The sequence below is a fragment of the Oncorhynchus nerka genome, linkage group LG7, assembly GCF_034236695.1.
Source record: "Oncorhynchus nerka isolate Pitt River linkage group LG7, Oner_Uvic_2.0, whole genome shotgun sequence".
In the NCBI taxonomy this organism is placed as follows: Eukaryota; Metazoa; Chordata; class Actinopteri; order Salmoniformes; family Salmonidae; genus Oncorhynchus; species Oncorhynchus nerka.
In genome coordinates, this window is record NC_088402.1 from 65064681 (window position 1) to 65080702 (window position 16022).

A 16022-nucleotide genomic window follows, 5' to 3' on the forward strand; every position below is an offset into this window, starting at 1 on the left:
GTACCTCCAGGCTCTGATCAGGCCCTACACCCAAACAAGGGCACTGCGTTCATCCACCTCTGGCCTGCTCGCCTCCCTACCACTGAGGAAGTACAGTTCCCGCTCAGCCCAGTCAAAACTGTTCGCTGCTCTGGCCCCCCAATGGTGGAACAAACTCCCTCACGACGCCAGGACAGCGGAGTCAATCACCACCTTCCGGAGACACCTGAAACCCCACCTCTTTAAGGAATACCTAGGATAGGATAAAGTAATCCTTCTCACCCCCCCTTAGATGCACTATTGTAAAGTGACTGCTCCACTGGATGTCATAAGGTGAATGCACCAATTTGTAAGTCGCTCTGGATAAGAGCGTTTGCTAAATGACTTAAATGTAAATGTAAATGTCCTTGACTTTTTAAACATTTTTTTCCTCATCAATCTACACACACAATACCCCATAATGACAAAGAAAAAAACGGAACTATCACATTTACATACGTATTCAGTCCCTTTAGTCAATTACAGCCTTGAGTCTTCTTGGGTATGACGCTACAAGCTTGGCACACTTGTATTTGGAGAGTTTCTCCCATTCTTCTCTGCAGATCTTCTCAAGTTTGGTCAAGTTGGAAGGGGGAGCATTGCTGTACAGCTATTTTAAAGTCTCTCCAGAGATGTTCGATCAGGTTCAAGTCCGGGCTCTGGCAGGGCCACTCAAGGACATTGAGAGACTTGTCCCGAAGCCACTCCTGCATTGTCTTGGCTGTGTGCTTAGGTTCGTTGTCCTGTTGGAAGGTGAACCTTCCCAGCCTGAGCAATCTGGAGCAGGTTTTCATCAAGGATCTCTTCGTACTTTGCTCCGTTCATCTTTCCCTCGATCCTGACTAGTCTCCCAGTTCCAGCCTCTGAAAAACATCCCCATAGCATGATGCTTCACCATAGAGATGGTGCCAGGTTTCCTCCAGACATGACGCGTGGCATTCAGACCAAAGATTTCTTGGTTTCTTGGTTTCATCAGACCAGAGAATCTTGTTTTTCATGGTCTGAGAGTCCTTTAGGTGCCTTTGGGCAAACTCCAAGTGGGCTGTCATTTGCCTTTTACTGAGGAGTGGCTTCCGTCTGGCCACTCTACCATAAAAGCCTGATTGGTGGAGTGCTGCAGAGATGCTTGTCCTTCTGGAAAATTCTCCCATCTGTCATAGTGACCACCTCCCAGACCAAGGCCCTTCTCCCCCGATTGCTCAGCTCTATCAAGAGTCTTGGTGGTTCCAAACGTCTTCAATTTAAGAATGATGGAGGCCACTGTGTTCTTGGGGACCTTCAATGACGCAGACATTTTTTGGTACCCTTCCCGAGATCTGTGCCACGACACAATCCTGTCTCAGAGCTCTACGGACAATTCCTTCGGCCTCATGGCATGTTTTTTTGCTCTGACAAGCACTATCAACTGCTCTTATATAGACAGGTGTGTGCCTTTCCAAATAATGCCCAATCAATTGAATTTACCACAGGTGGACTCCATTGAAGTTGTAGAAACATCTCAAGGATGATCAATGGAAAAAGGATGCACCTGAGCTCAATTTCAAGTCTCATAGCAAAGTGTCTGAATACTTTGTCATTATGGGGTATTGTGTGTAGACTGATGAGGGAAAACATGTATTTAATACATTTTCGAATAAGGCTGTAACGTAACAAAATGTGGAAAAGTCAAGGGGTCTGAATACTTTACGAATGCACTGTATTTGCAGCGGATGCTATTGGCAAGCTATTTGATTGTTTTTTTTATGGGTCCATTATTATCCCATTTTAATTTTATAAGATGATTTGGGCAGAGCAATTTAATCAATTTAATTTGTAAAATTCAATATAACTAAAATATCACAGAGATATCGTAATAAACCCCCAGTAACAACGTATTTTTGTCAGGGAATAGGAAACAAGAACCTCAACCTACAGCAGTCAATTGTTTTTGCCATATTTAGAAGCAAGCACCAACACACTTGATAAAAACTGAAACACACATGTGAAAGCTTAATTACATAAAGGATGGAATATGTCCATGATAAAAACAAGAGAATGGAATATAATTGGATAAATTAGAAAAAAGATTAGTTGAGATGCAGCCAACACTCGTATGTGGATTGCTATTCCTAAAATCAATATGGACATCACCTGGCGCTGAAAGCTGAGTAGGCTAATTTAATAACAAGAGCACTTTGTTGGAGCCCTATTTAAGAAATAAGAGATAGGCTTACCTGTTTGATAGATGCAGTAATGTTATTCATGTATTTGTTGGTAGGCCTAGCTATTTCCTCAAATACTGTCACCAGGCCTGCCTCTATGTAGGTGGAGGGCTTGGTGTATGGCTGAAAAAAGGGGCTCGAATTGAGGGGGTAAAGGGCAAAAAGCATACCCCTTGTTAGCTTGAGGGAGGAAATCAAATGGATCCAGATTACATAAAGCAATCAATAATGATGATAAACTCGATGATTAACACAATGCTTTGTGCTAAAAACGAGCTGTAAAATACACAAGAAAGACACGGCTCTGATGCACATGGAGATAAAGTATATTTGGTTAGTCTATGACATTCAGAGGTTGAGCTACGGCCTTCTGCAGGTTGAGGACACCAACAATATTGACTTTGTTTGGGAAGTATTTAGTAATCTAATACAATCACAATGTGACTGTTGCTATCAATTGAGATATTCAAGTTATGTAAAAGAGAATATGTTTTTAAGCCCAGGCAGCTTTTAGGGACGCACTTGTATCTTTTGCTTTTGGGTTAAGCCACGGACGAGTAGCCAGCTTCAAATTCTTCATCGGACTCAGGCCTCATGTCTGGGGTGGATTCATGATGACGTCTCATATTTAATTATTTACTTACAGCGACAGTTTTGTTGCAAACAAGACACTGGCTTGGCATCTGAGAAGTATGGTAAGATGAATATCACTTAATAGGGTATTAATAGAGACATTGACATTTTTATGTTATTGTCATTTAATTCATTAGCCCACTAACCAGATGTGTTCAATGTGTAGTGTAGGCCTATGAATTGGGCTGCGAGTTTTTGCTAGCCTTTGCTGTTCTGGCCCGCTGACTAGCTACAAGCTCAGGAAGAAATTCGCTGGAGGCCAAACCTAGTTGCCAATCCCTGTTGCATATTGTAAATTCAATCACCCCCTTCACGATCATCATCATTCAGATCGTTCAAAAATGTGTGGATACAGCTAAACTTGAAGAACTCATGGTTCTCTGTGGTTCTCTCTGTGAAGTGACGTTATGCTGTTGCTCGCTAGTGCGGTATGCTGAAGAAACAATATACTGTACAATGTAACAACATTTGCTCGCAAACGGCACAGGTGTGAGATTTGTTTCACTATAGAAGCACTGGTTCTCTTAAATTGTAATTCCAGGTTGCACAAAAATATTTCTGGGCATATTCACAAAAGGGATGTATACAGTCATGACAAGTATAGGGTTGCTATAAGACGAAAATAGGAAAATAATGGAACCATGATAAAACTATGAAATAGCTCCCCAAAACCATCTGATGTTTAAATGTAATTTATTACTAGAATTGTGATAACAGACCTTCCCAAAAATGCATTGAATTGAGTTTTAATATGCTCGACCCTGCTCCATTGTTTTCAATGTAATTCCGTTTCAAATCTGGCTCCCAGTGTGGCTTTACTTCCCGGTTATTATGATGCATCTGACTCAGTGCTTGGCTTAGGCCGGAACTGTCCGGAGTGCCGTCATCCCACCTCCAATTTTGGGGGAACGGCGTACGGGCTCCTCTATTAAACAAAGTGGCTTATCACCAGCCTGGATTCACACACACACAGTGTAAAAAAAAAGGTTGATCAAAGCGGAATTAAGGCGAGATCTGCATTGAATAACAACGGAGAGTGGGCATTCATATCCTGATTCCACTGTTCAGGTTTATTTGCCGCTAGTCTGTAAATCCGGTGTATACGTGTCAGTAGTCTGTTCGAGTTTGAGAATTCGTAGATTGAGAATGCGCCAGACTGAATGTACAGGATGTGCTGTTCCAAATTGGCAAATGAGGGTTCTTACTGTCATGAAAATCCTGGAAAAGTCATGGAATTTTAACGTTTTCCTTTTTAAAATATATGCTCAATCACTTAAAAATGTACATATCAGCCATGATCAGAATTAGGCCTACCCTTCAGTGCGTCTCTCTGTGTGTGCTATGCTTCATCTGCATGTGTGCCAGTGCGAATGGGCTGTTGCTCGAGGAGAGAGAGACATTTCAGCAGCAAGTAGCCTAGAAAATAATTTCATTAACTATATAGCCAATTCAAAACATAACTAGCCGTACTACAAGATCTCGCTTGTTAACTTTTTTGCTATAAGCATTAACGTTGTAGACTCGTTGTCGTCTTTTCACCAGCAGTGTTGCGAAATACTGTACGATTCAAAAGTTGGACAACTACTCATTCCCAGTGGCGGAAGAAGTACCCAATTGTCATACTTGAGTAAAAGTTAAGATATCTTAATATAAAATAATAGTAAAAGTGAAAGTAAAAGTCCCCCATTAAAATACTACTTGAGTAAAAGTCTAAAAGTATTTGGTTTTAAATATACTTAAGTATCAAAAGTAAATGTAATGTTAATATACATTAAGTATCAAAAGTAAACGTATAAATCATTTCAAATTCCTTATATTAAGCAAGTAATTAACATTTTCGGATAGCCAGGGACACACTCCAACACTCACAAACTAAGAAGTTGTGCTTCCTGAGTCTTTGAATCCACCAGATCAGAGGCAGTAGGGATTACCAGTGATGTTCTCCTTATTAGTACATGAAGTGGACCGTTTTCCTGTCCTGCTAAGCATTTAAAATATAAAGAGTAATTTTGTGTGTCAGGAAAAATGTATAGAGTAAAAAGTACATTATTGTCTTTAGAAATCTAGTGAAGTAAAAGTAAAAGTTGCAAAAAAATAAAAAATAAAGTAAAGTACAGATACCCCAGAAAAATAGTGAAGACATCAAAACTATGAAATAACACATATGGAATCATGTAGTCTCCATAAAAGTGTTAAACAAATCAAAATATATTTTCTATTTGAGATTCTTCAAAGTAGCCACCCTTTACCTTGATGACAGGTTTACACACTCTTGGCATTCTCTTAACCAACTTCACCTGGAAGGTGTGCCTATGATGAAAATTGCTCTTATGAGGACCGCCACAGGAAAGGAAGACCCAGAGAGTTACCTCTGCTGCAGAGGATAAGTTCATTAGAGTTACCAGCCTCAAAAACTGTAGCCCAAATAAATGCTTCACAGAGTTCAAGTAACAGACACATCTCAACATCAACTGTTCAGAGGAGACTGCGTGAATCAGGCCTTCATGGTCGAATTGCTGCAAGGAACCACTACTAAAGGTCACCAATAAGAAGAAGAGACATGCTTGGGCCAAGAAACACAATTAATGGACATTAGACTGGTGGAAATCTGTCCTTTGGTCGGATGATTCCAAATGGAGATTTTTGGTTCCACCTGCCGTGTCTTCGTGAGAAGCAGAGTAGGTGAACGGATGATCTCTTCATGTGTGATTCCCACCGTGAAGCATGGAGGAGGATGTGTGGGGGTGCTTTGCTGGTGACACTGTCAGTGATTTTTTTTAAATACAAGGCACCCTTAACCAGCATGGCTACCACAGCATTCTGCGTCGATAAGCCATCCCATCTGGTTTTCAACAGTACAATGACCCAACACACCTCCAGGCTGTGTAAGAGCTATTTGACCAAGAAGGAGAGTGGTGGGGGGCTGCATCAGATGACCTGGCCTCCACAATCACCCGACTTCAACCCAATTGAGATGGTTTGGGATGAGTTGGACCGCAGAGGAAGGAAAAGCAGCCAACACGTGCTGAGCATATGTGGGAACTCCTTCAAGACTGTTGGAAAAGCATTCCAGGTGAAGCTGGTTGAGAGAATGAAAGATTGTGCAAATCTATCATCACGGCAAAGGGTGGCTACTTTGAAGAATCTAAAATATATTTTGATTGGTTTAACACTTTTTTGGTTACTACATGATTCCCTATGTGTAATTTCATAGTGTTGATGTCTTCACTATTATTTTAAAAATTAGGTAAATTACTAAAAACCAAGAAAAACTCTGGAATGAGTAGGTGTGTCCAAGCTTTTGACGGGTGCTGTATATATATTTTTTTGTTTTAGCAAAACAGGTGGGGCTCAAAATAGGTGGGGCTCTGTCCCTGCCCTGAATGACGGGTCGCCACTGCTCCTGCACCTCTCATCCCAAGTCAAGCACTGATATGACAGTTGCTTCTCTTTACATTTCTTGCTTTGTCCGAACCTAGCATTGAATCAAGGCGATTTGTCGCGCTATGCAGAGACGTCCCAAGGATCCCGGATAGCATGGATGATGCAGATGGGTCGCCACTAGTTGCCACAAGTCATGAACCCCCTCTATTTCTACAATTTATTTTATTAAATCTAGCCCTAACCTTAGCGCTAACCTTAACCACACTGCTAACATTTGCCTAACCCTAACATTAAATTATTACATTTTGACTTTGTGGTTGTGGTAACTAGTGGAAACCATGCAGATGTTGATCTTTTCCGAGGCGCAGGTTGCTCGGCAACCCTCCTGGACTTGCCCGGACAGGCCTGCCCCTCACCCGGCTATAGCCAGCGTGAGAAACTTGCTAGCAAAGGTTTGTGCAACGAGACTAAAAAAATTCTGAACTCTGACCCACTAAACATCTTTGCTAGAGTCATGATAGTGTTATTATACAAAGCAAGTGAACTTCAAAACGTGGTGTAGTTTTATTGGGATTTGCAGCTGTTTGTAAGTCATGAATCTACTAGCTTCTGAAATAACTTACTTTAATATAGACCACATGGAAAATTAATAAATCAGATTTTCAATATGAATAAAGACTTGTTAAAGTGCCAAAAATCTGCATTTTGACATGTCCCTCATGTTTTTCTGACTTCTAGAAGAGTTTCAACCTAATTTCTGAAGATGATTATTTCACGTGATTAATTTTGTTTTGTCCCTCATTTTAAGGCCAACGCTGTTAAGTGAACTGAACTCTCGTTTTAATATGGTGATATTATTCCCAAAATTTAAAAAAAACAAAAAAACATTGAACATCTAGTAGTCAAATCATAGTGTAAAAGCAGGTGAGTTGGATCTTCTGGTGTTTTGTGGTGGAAAACTGAGACGGATGACAATAACACATCAACCCTGTTTCCTATAGATACGTAGATAGGCTAGAAATGTTTTAGCAATTACATTTTTTGTGAAACTTGCATTCAATTGCCCCTCCCTGTTGCACACAGCAAGCTTCCATTCTCCATGTCACAAGAGTTATGGCTAATTTAAGATGAACTTAAACCCTGTTACGTCAACCCTGTTAATTGGCACTTACTTTATACATTTTTCTTTATTACTTTATGAAATGTTCTATAACAGAATGTCATAGGTGAAAGATTTGTATTTGCAAATTACACTACCCAAAAGGCAGTCAACTGTTGGAATGACCCAGCTGTTGGATACAACCCTCCTCCAATCGGGCCCGGGCTCAAAAAGTATTTGTTTATATAAAAGATTCTTATTAAGCCGTGGTTAAACGAGCTTGTCTGGCGCAGTGGAGCCAATGGAATTGGAAGTCCCAAAAAACCCAACCATCTGGAACTCCAGACAGGCTCAATCAAATGTTCAAAGTATAAAGCAAAACAAATATTATTTGAACCCAGATCTGCTTCAAATAGCTTTGTCGATACAAATGTCTCAAGCTATCTGAAACAGAAGACATGTATGTGCCAGACTAGTGTTGTCATAAACATAGCCTCTGTTGTGTAGTTCCTGATGCTGCACCCACTGATGTTGGAGGAGGGGGCGGCAGCAGATCAGAGTTGGTTGTTACATGGGAGGTAAGTCGTCGTTTGTTCCAGTCTCCTGTCATTTATTTATCTTCATTTAATAAGGCAAGTCAGTTATGAACAAATTCTTATTTTCAATGATGGCTTAGGAACAGTGGGTTAACTGTGGCAGAATGACAGATTTTTACCTTGTCAGCTCAGGGATTTGATCTTGCAACCTTTTGGTTACTAGTCCAACGCTCTAACCACTAGGCTACCTGCCGCCCTGCTAAAGGAAAACTGTTGTCCTTACTTGTATATCATTTAATAAGGTGCTTATTATTTTACATTAAATCAGTTAGTTGGCTTGTGGGTGTTGTAAATCCAGAGCTGTTGAAATGTGGCTCCGGAGCAGCGGTTGTAATTCCTTAGTTGAGGCGCCCGTATAAGCCCTTGGCAAACAAATGCAGAACATGCCACCTGACAGATGAATTGTTTTCAATTCATGATACTTTGAATGATTAAAAGGGTACAATTCAATCAAATCAGAACCTTGGAAATCCCACACTGTTGCAAAACTGCAGTACTGCAAAGTTACATCAGATAAAATGTTTAGGCATCATAAGTGCCAAACAAATAATGTAATGATGATATAAGCTAAATACATTAAGAATTCTACTCTTCACCTATTATTGAAAATATTTAATTTCAAGAACTGTGGGAATAATGTTCCATTAAAAAGGCTGCAGGGAAATATATAATGCGCCCAATAGTTTTAATATCTGCTTTTCTTGCTCATTTCAATTATAGTCAGGTAGCAAAGAAAACAAATTTGAAGGTCATGGTTGTGAGATTTGATGTGATGGTGTCTGGCGTGATGACTCGCTGAATGTGTGTTTTGTATGTGTTTTAATATCACTATAGTTGTGTTTCACTCCCAGCCTGTTCCCGAGGAACTGCAGAACGGTGAGAGCTTCGGTTACATTATCGCGTTCCGTGGCCTCGGTGAGATGACCTGGACCCACGTCGCCACCTCTGCTCCAGGGGCATCCCGCTATGTGTACCGGAACGACAGCATCGCTCCCTTCTCACCCTTCCACGTGAAGGTGGGAGCCTATAACAGCAAAGGGCAGGGCCCGTTCAGTCCCGTGGTCACCATCTACTCTGCAGAGGAAGGTGAGAGATAAACCATGTATACTCCAACAGTTCCAAAAAAATGTCCTTTCCTTGCTTCATTGGTTTCCACAACCACTTATTTGAAAGGGTATGATAGGATTTATTTTATGTATCCTGACAGTTTGACTGTTTTAAAGCACAAGGCGAGACCCAAATGCACAAATTGGAGGCCAGATGGTTGGAGTCTTACAATGATTATTAATCCAAAAGGGTAGGCAAGAGAATGGTCGTGGACAGGCAAAACGGTCAAAACCAGATCAGAGTACAGGAGGTACAGAGTGGCAGACAGGCTTGTTGTCAAGGCAGGCAGAATGGTCAGGCAGGCGGGTACAAAGTCCAGAAACAGGCAAGGGTCAAAACCGGGAGGACGAGAAAAAGGAGAATGCAAAAAGCAGGAGAACTGGAAAAACAGGGATAAATACACTGGGGAAAACAAGTGACACCTGGAGGGGGTGGAGACAATAACGAGGACAGGTGAAACTGATCAGGGTGTGACAGTATCCCCCCCCCCCTCTCGGGACGCCACCTGGTGTCCTACCTGGGCTCATACCTGGTTGACTGGGGTGTCGGCAGTGGAAGTCGGTGATGAGGGCTGGATCCAGGATGTCTCTAGCGGGAACCCAGCACCTCTCCTCCGGGCCCTAACCCTCACAGTTAACCAGGTACTGGAAACCCCTGCCCCATGGTCGAACACCCAGGAGATGTTTTACAGCCATACCCTCTGCCCAATGCGGTAGCGGGGAGCTGGGGTCTAGCGATGATCTGCTTGTCGACGATACCTGGACTTGGTCTTGAGAATAGCCGCCATGGCTCTTCTCCAGGTACATTGACAGCGGTGGACAAACATCTGGGCCGAGGGTACGCTGACCTCCTGCTCTTGTTCAGGGAAGAGTGTTCCGGGCATACACCACCCAGACAAGTTGACGGCTCCAGGTAGTGGGGTTGGTTGAGACCAGGCACCTTAAGGTGGTCTCCAGGTCTTGATAGGCTCGCTCCGACTGACCGTTAATTTGGGGATGTAATCTGGATGACAGGCTGGCCGACGACCCAATAAGGGTGCAGAATGCCTTCCAGAACTGAGACGAGAACTGAGGACCCCGATCGGAGACCATGTCTATTGGGAGTCCATGGATCCGGAAGACATGCTGCACCATAAGCTGGGCCGTCTCCTTAGCAGAAGGTAGTTTGGCGAGAGGGAGGAAATGGGCTGCCTTGGAGAACCGGTTGACTACCGTCAGAATGACAGTGTTTCCATCAGACGGCGGGAGCCCAGTGACAAAGTCCAGAGATATATGAGACCAGCGACGATGAGGAACCGGTAGTGACTGCAGGAGGCCAGAAGGAGCTTGCGTTGGAGTCTTGTTTTGAGCACACACAGTGCATGCAGTGGTGAAGGCAGAGACATCAAGGACCATTGTGGGCCACCAGAAACATTGTCGAATGAAGGCTAGTGTACGACGGGACCCTGGATTACATGTCAGCCTGGAGGAATGAGCTCATTCCAGGACCCGGGACCGGACTGGACTAGGGACAAACAGCCGCTTAGCCGGGACCCCTTCAGGTCCAGGCTAGGAGCGTTGTGCCTTGCGGACCAGGTTCTCAATACCCCAATCCACAGTGGCAGCAAGGCATGAGGTACGGAGAATGGTTTCAGAGGTTGAGGGTGTGGCAGAGGAACTGTGTAGGCGGGAGAGGGCATCAGGCTCCACATTCTTTGACCCTGGGCGGTCGGAGATGGTGAAGTTATATCTGTTGAACAGGAGGGCCCACCGGGGGCCTGAAGTTGAAGCGATTGGCTGTACAGAGATATTCCAGGTTGTTATGGTCCGTCCAGACCAGGAATGGCTGTTCTGCTCCTTCCAGCCAGTGCCTCCACACTTCCAACGCCATCTTCACCGCCAGTTGTTCTCGGTTGCCAACATCGTAGTTCCTCTTAGCAGGATTGAAATGATGAGACAGGAAAGCACAGGGATGAAGCATCTGGTGCTGGGCAGATCGGTGAAAGAGAATGGCACCCACTCCAACATCCAAAGCATCCACTTCAACCACAAATTGACGCGAGGGGTCCTGATGGATGAGGATGGGTGCTGTTGTGAACCGATGCTTCAGGTCCACAAAGGCTTTGTCGAGAGCTGGAGACCATTTGAACGGTACCTTGGGAGAGGTGAGTGCCGAGAGGGGGGCCTCCAGGGTGCTGTAGTCCCGAATGAAACAGCGGTAAAAGTTTGCAAACCAAGAAACCGTTGCAACTGCACCCTGGACGTTGGTTGAGGCCAATCCACCACTGCTTTCACCTTTCCAAGATCCATCTGAACATCGCCCTCAGCAATGACATCCCAGAAAGGTGATAGTAGAGCGGTGGAACAATTCTCGGCTTTCACGAACAGTTGGTTCTCCAGGAGGCGCTGAAGGACCCGTCTGACATGAAGAACATGTTCTTGTGTAGATCGGGAAAAAACAGGATGTCGTCAAGGAACACGAACACAAAACGGTTTAGCATGTCCCGAAGCACATCATTGACCAAAGCCTGTAAGACAGCGGGGGCATTGGTGAGTCCAAATGGAATGACTTGGTGCTCATAATGTCCACTGGCTGTGTTGATGTCCACTCTTCCCCCTCCCATATCCGAACCAAGTGGTAGGCATTTCAAATGTCCAACTTAGTAAATATGATGGCCCCCTGGAGAGGTTCAAATGCCAAGGAGAGGTAAGGGGTAAAGATTCTTGACAGTAATGTCATTAAGTCCACGGTAGTCAATGCACAGGTCTTGTCCTTCTTCTCCACAAAGAAAAACCCTGCGCCGGCAGGAGATGCAGACAGACGGATGGCCCCAGTGGACAGAGACTCCTCTATGTACTCCTCCATAGCTTTGGTCTCTGGTCCAGACAGAGAATACAAAATCAACCCCAAGGTGGTGTAGTGCCTGGGAAAAGATCAATGGCACAATCATAAGGAGGGTGCGGGGGAAGGGAAGTAGCACGTGCCTTACTGAACACTTCCAGGAGGTCATGGTATTCTGTGGGGATAGCAGACATCCACAGTCTTGCTAACATCCTGAGGAAGATGACTTGAGAAAGGCTGTGCTGCTTGAAGGCAGTGGGAATGGCAAAATGGGTTCCAACCCAGGATGGAGCTTGTGGTCCAATCAATCATCGGATTGGGCTTTTGAAGCCAGGAAAATCTCAAAACCACCGGAACATGGGGAGAGGTAATGAGGAGGAACTGAATTGTCTCACTGTGGTTACCAGAAACTAGTAATTGAACGGGCACAGTACTATAGGTGACTTCCCCTATAGAGCGGCCGTCCAGTGCCCTAGCATCCATGGGCACAGAGAGAGGCTGAGTGGGAATACCAAGCTACGAAGCTATCATGGCATCTATAAGACATTCATCAGTCCCAGAGTCAATGAGCACTCGGAGAGACTTAGATTGGTCTCCCAACAGCACAAGAGCAAAAAGGGGTGTGCGGGTGATAGGAATTAGGGAACTCCCAGTCTGACTCCCCATAGTACTGGTACCCACTAGAGACAAGGGTTTCCTAATAGGACAGGTAGCTATAAAATGTCCTGCCCCTCCACAGTACAGACAACGGTTATTATTCATCCTCTGTGAGCACTCCCAAACTGATAGCCTAGTTCTTCCCAACTGCATAGGCTCAGGAGTATCCAACTCACCCGTCGTAGATTCACGTGAGAGCTCGGGTGGCTTCGATTCCTCTCGGAAGAGCTGCCTTCAGAAACTTCCGGATTCCATAGGAGGTGAACGCGCCATGTCAGGTGCACGAGTGTGCCCGAGACCAGACCTCCTCTCACTCTTGTGTTCCCTTAGGCGTCCATCAATTTTAATGGTTAAGGCGATAAGGGAGTCAAGATCCAACAGCAGTTCCCAAGCAGCTAGCTCATCCTTAACCTCCTCAGATAATCCGTGCAGAAAAGTATCAAAAAGAGACTCCGGATTCCAGGCACACTCGCCGTCCAACGCGCGAAAATCCACCGTGTAGTCTGCCACACTACGGGAGTTTTGACGCAAGTCAAGCAATTTGCTGGCTGCCTTTCTCCCAGATACCGGAGACTCAAAAACGTCTCACCTCTGCAATAAATTCCTCCAAATACCCGCAAATGGCAGATTGTTGTTCCCAAACTGCCGTAGCCCAGGAGAGTGCCCTTCCTGACATTAGTGTAATTATATACGCTATCTCTGATCGGTCTGAAGAAAACGAAGATGGCTATAGCTCAAAAATAAGCGACCACTGAGAATGAAAACCCCGGCAGGCACCAGGATTCCCCGAATATCGCTCTGGACTAGGTAAACGGGGTTCACGGGGAGTCGGGATAGGCTATACCAACTCACCACAGATAGGGGAAAAAAATTACTGGGTGGTTGGGGTTTTTCAGAGGTGGCAGACAGTCTGAGCTAACGCCCTGATTTGCTCCATAATAGCCTTAAATCCATGGTCGTGGCATTCCGTCAAGGAACTGAGCCCTTCCAAAAGGCCCTGTAGCAACTCCTGATGTCTCCCAATGGTGGCTTCCTGTAGGGAGACAGCGTGGTGGAGCTGGTCCAAGTCTGCTGGGTCTGTCATGGCCAGTTCGTACTATCATGACATAAGGCGAGACCCAAATGCAGACACAGGGGGCAGATGGTTGGAGTCTTACAATGATTATTAATCCAAAGGGGTAGGCAAGAGAATGGTCGTGGCAAGGGTCAAAACCGGGAGGATGAGAAAAAGGAGAATGCAAAAAGCAGGAGAATGGGAAAAACACTGGTTGACTTGGAAACGTACAAGACGAACTGGCACAGAGAGACAGGAAACACAGAGATAAATACATTGTGGGAAAGAAGCGACACCTGGAGGGGATGGAGACAATAACGAGGACAGGTGAAACTGACCAGGGTGTGACAGACTGTTGAACAGTGTGTCCAAAATGGCACTATATTCCCTATATAGTGCACTACTTTTGACCTGAGCCATAGGGTGCTATTTCAGACACAACCCAGTTCACATATTGAAAGAATGCATTGTGTTAGGGAGGTGCACATTATGATAATATACTCAAATGTAACTATAAATCAATCAAAACAAAGGGTACCCCACTTTATTTGGATAGCCCCCTAAACATGGTCTACAAATGCTCAAAATATCAACAAACTATCAACTGCAACTCTGTTAATTTGAAATACAACAACATGCAAGAATTAGAGCTAGAGTTAGGGTTAGTGGATAGCTAGTTTAGTTTGTTGAATAAACCATCTATAGGGGACTATCTTAAAGTAACTGTCCACTGTTTCCACATTTCTATGAAATATATGTATATATAATTATTTTAAATATGAGTGAAATAGTTTTCCATCCAACAAAATGGGAATTAAGTAGGTTAAAAAGCAACTTTTCTGTGTTGGAAGGGTGTGGGCATATACCAGTCATAAAAAATATGAATTTGAGTAGACAGCTGATTGGCCAGCTCATCCTCTTCAGGAAGATGACATCATCATTTATGAGGAAATGGCAAACATTGTTTTTAAATGTCTGTTTGAGATTTGTGAAGTGTTTTTTTAATCCAATTTATGCTTTGGCCACAAATACAAGTATAGGATGAATCAACAACATTATTTGGGTATGAATTAACATAATATTAACTTTTAAAAATGAGATTTTCACTGGACAGTTACTTTAAATAAAGTACCAAAGTTAATATACTCAGCAAAAAAAGAAACGCCCCTTTTTCAGGACCCTGTCTTTCAAAGATAATTCGGAAAAATCCAAATAACTTCACAGATCTTCATTGTAAAGGGTTTAAACACTGTTTCCCATGCTTGTTCAATGAAGTAATGAACATGCACCTGTGGAACAGTCGTTAAGACACCTTCAGCTTACAGACGGTAGGCAATTAAGGTCACAGATATGAAAACTTAGGACACTAAAGAGACCTTTCTACTGACTCTGAAAAACACCAAAAGAAAGATGCCCAGGGTCCCTGCTCATCTGCGTGAACGTGCCTTAGGCATGCTGCAAGGAGGTGTGAGGACTGCAGATGTGGCCAGGGCAAAAAATTGCAATGTCCGTACTGTGAGACGCCTAAGACAGCGCTACTGGGAGATAGGACGGACAGCTGATCGTCCTCGCAATGGCAGACCACGTGTAATAACACCTGCACAGGATCGGTACATCCGAACATGACACCTGCGGGACAGGTACAGGATGTCGGCAACAACAACTGCCCGGGTTACACCAGGAATGCACAATCGCTCCATCAGTGCTCAGACTGTCCGCAATAGGCTGAGAAAGGCTGGACTGAGGGCTTGTAGGCCGTTTGTAAGGCAGGTCCTCACCAGACATCACCGGCAACAACGTCGCCTATAGGCACATACCCACCATCGCTGGACCAGATAGGATTGGCAAAAAGTGCTCTTCACTGACGAGTCGCGGTTTTGTCTCACCAGGGGTGATGGTCGGAATCGTGTTTATCGTCGAAGGAATGAGCGTTACACTGAGGCCTGTACTCTGGAGCGGGATCAATTTGGAGGTGGAGGGTCCGTCATGGTCTGGGGCGGTGTCACAGCATCATCAGACTGAGCCTGTTGTCATTACAGGCAATCTCAATGCTGTGCGTTACAGGGAAGACATCCTCCTCCCTTATGTGGTATCCTTCCTGCAAGCTCATCCTAACATGACACTCCAGCATGACGGGCTGTTGGTGGTAGGTGTATCCAATTCAGCTGCCCTGCGCGCCGGGTAGGTAAACTTGCCATTTAATGTGTCTGAAGGTAGGCCTGGAGAGGAAATCAAGTGCATTATGCCACCGCTGGCCAATCAGATTGCTCAGGTGACCGAGTCTGCAGTAACCTAGCAGGCATAAAAGAAAACTATGGCAAAATTGATACTGTGAGATTCCTAACGTTTAAAACCATGAGAGAGACTGTCAATGAATACAGCAAAGAGCTGCTGTTTTTGAGTGAGTTAATGTTTAAGATCTTACTCAGCACTGTCAACACTTTGTATTTAAC

At 44.2% G+C, this 16022-nt stretch overlaps 1 protein-coding gene across 1 annotated transcript in view; it reads left to right on the top strand.

Annotated features, from left to right (window-relative positions):
- The window catches only part of cntn3a.2 (contactin 3a, tandem duplicate 2), a 67116-nt gene that overhangs the window by 37268 nt on the left and 13826 nt on the right, over positions 1-16022 (top strand). Inside the window, exons 16-17 of the mRNA XM_029664533.2 lie at positions 7843-7913; positions 8783-9017. Coding sequence (XP_029520393.1) covers positions 7843-7913; positions 8783-9017 — 306 coding nt within the window. The remainder of the gene's footprint in view (positions 1-7842; positions 7914-8782; positions 9018-16022) is intronic.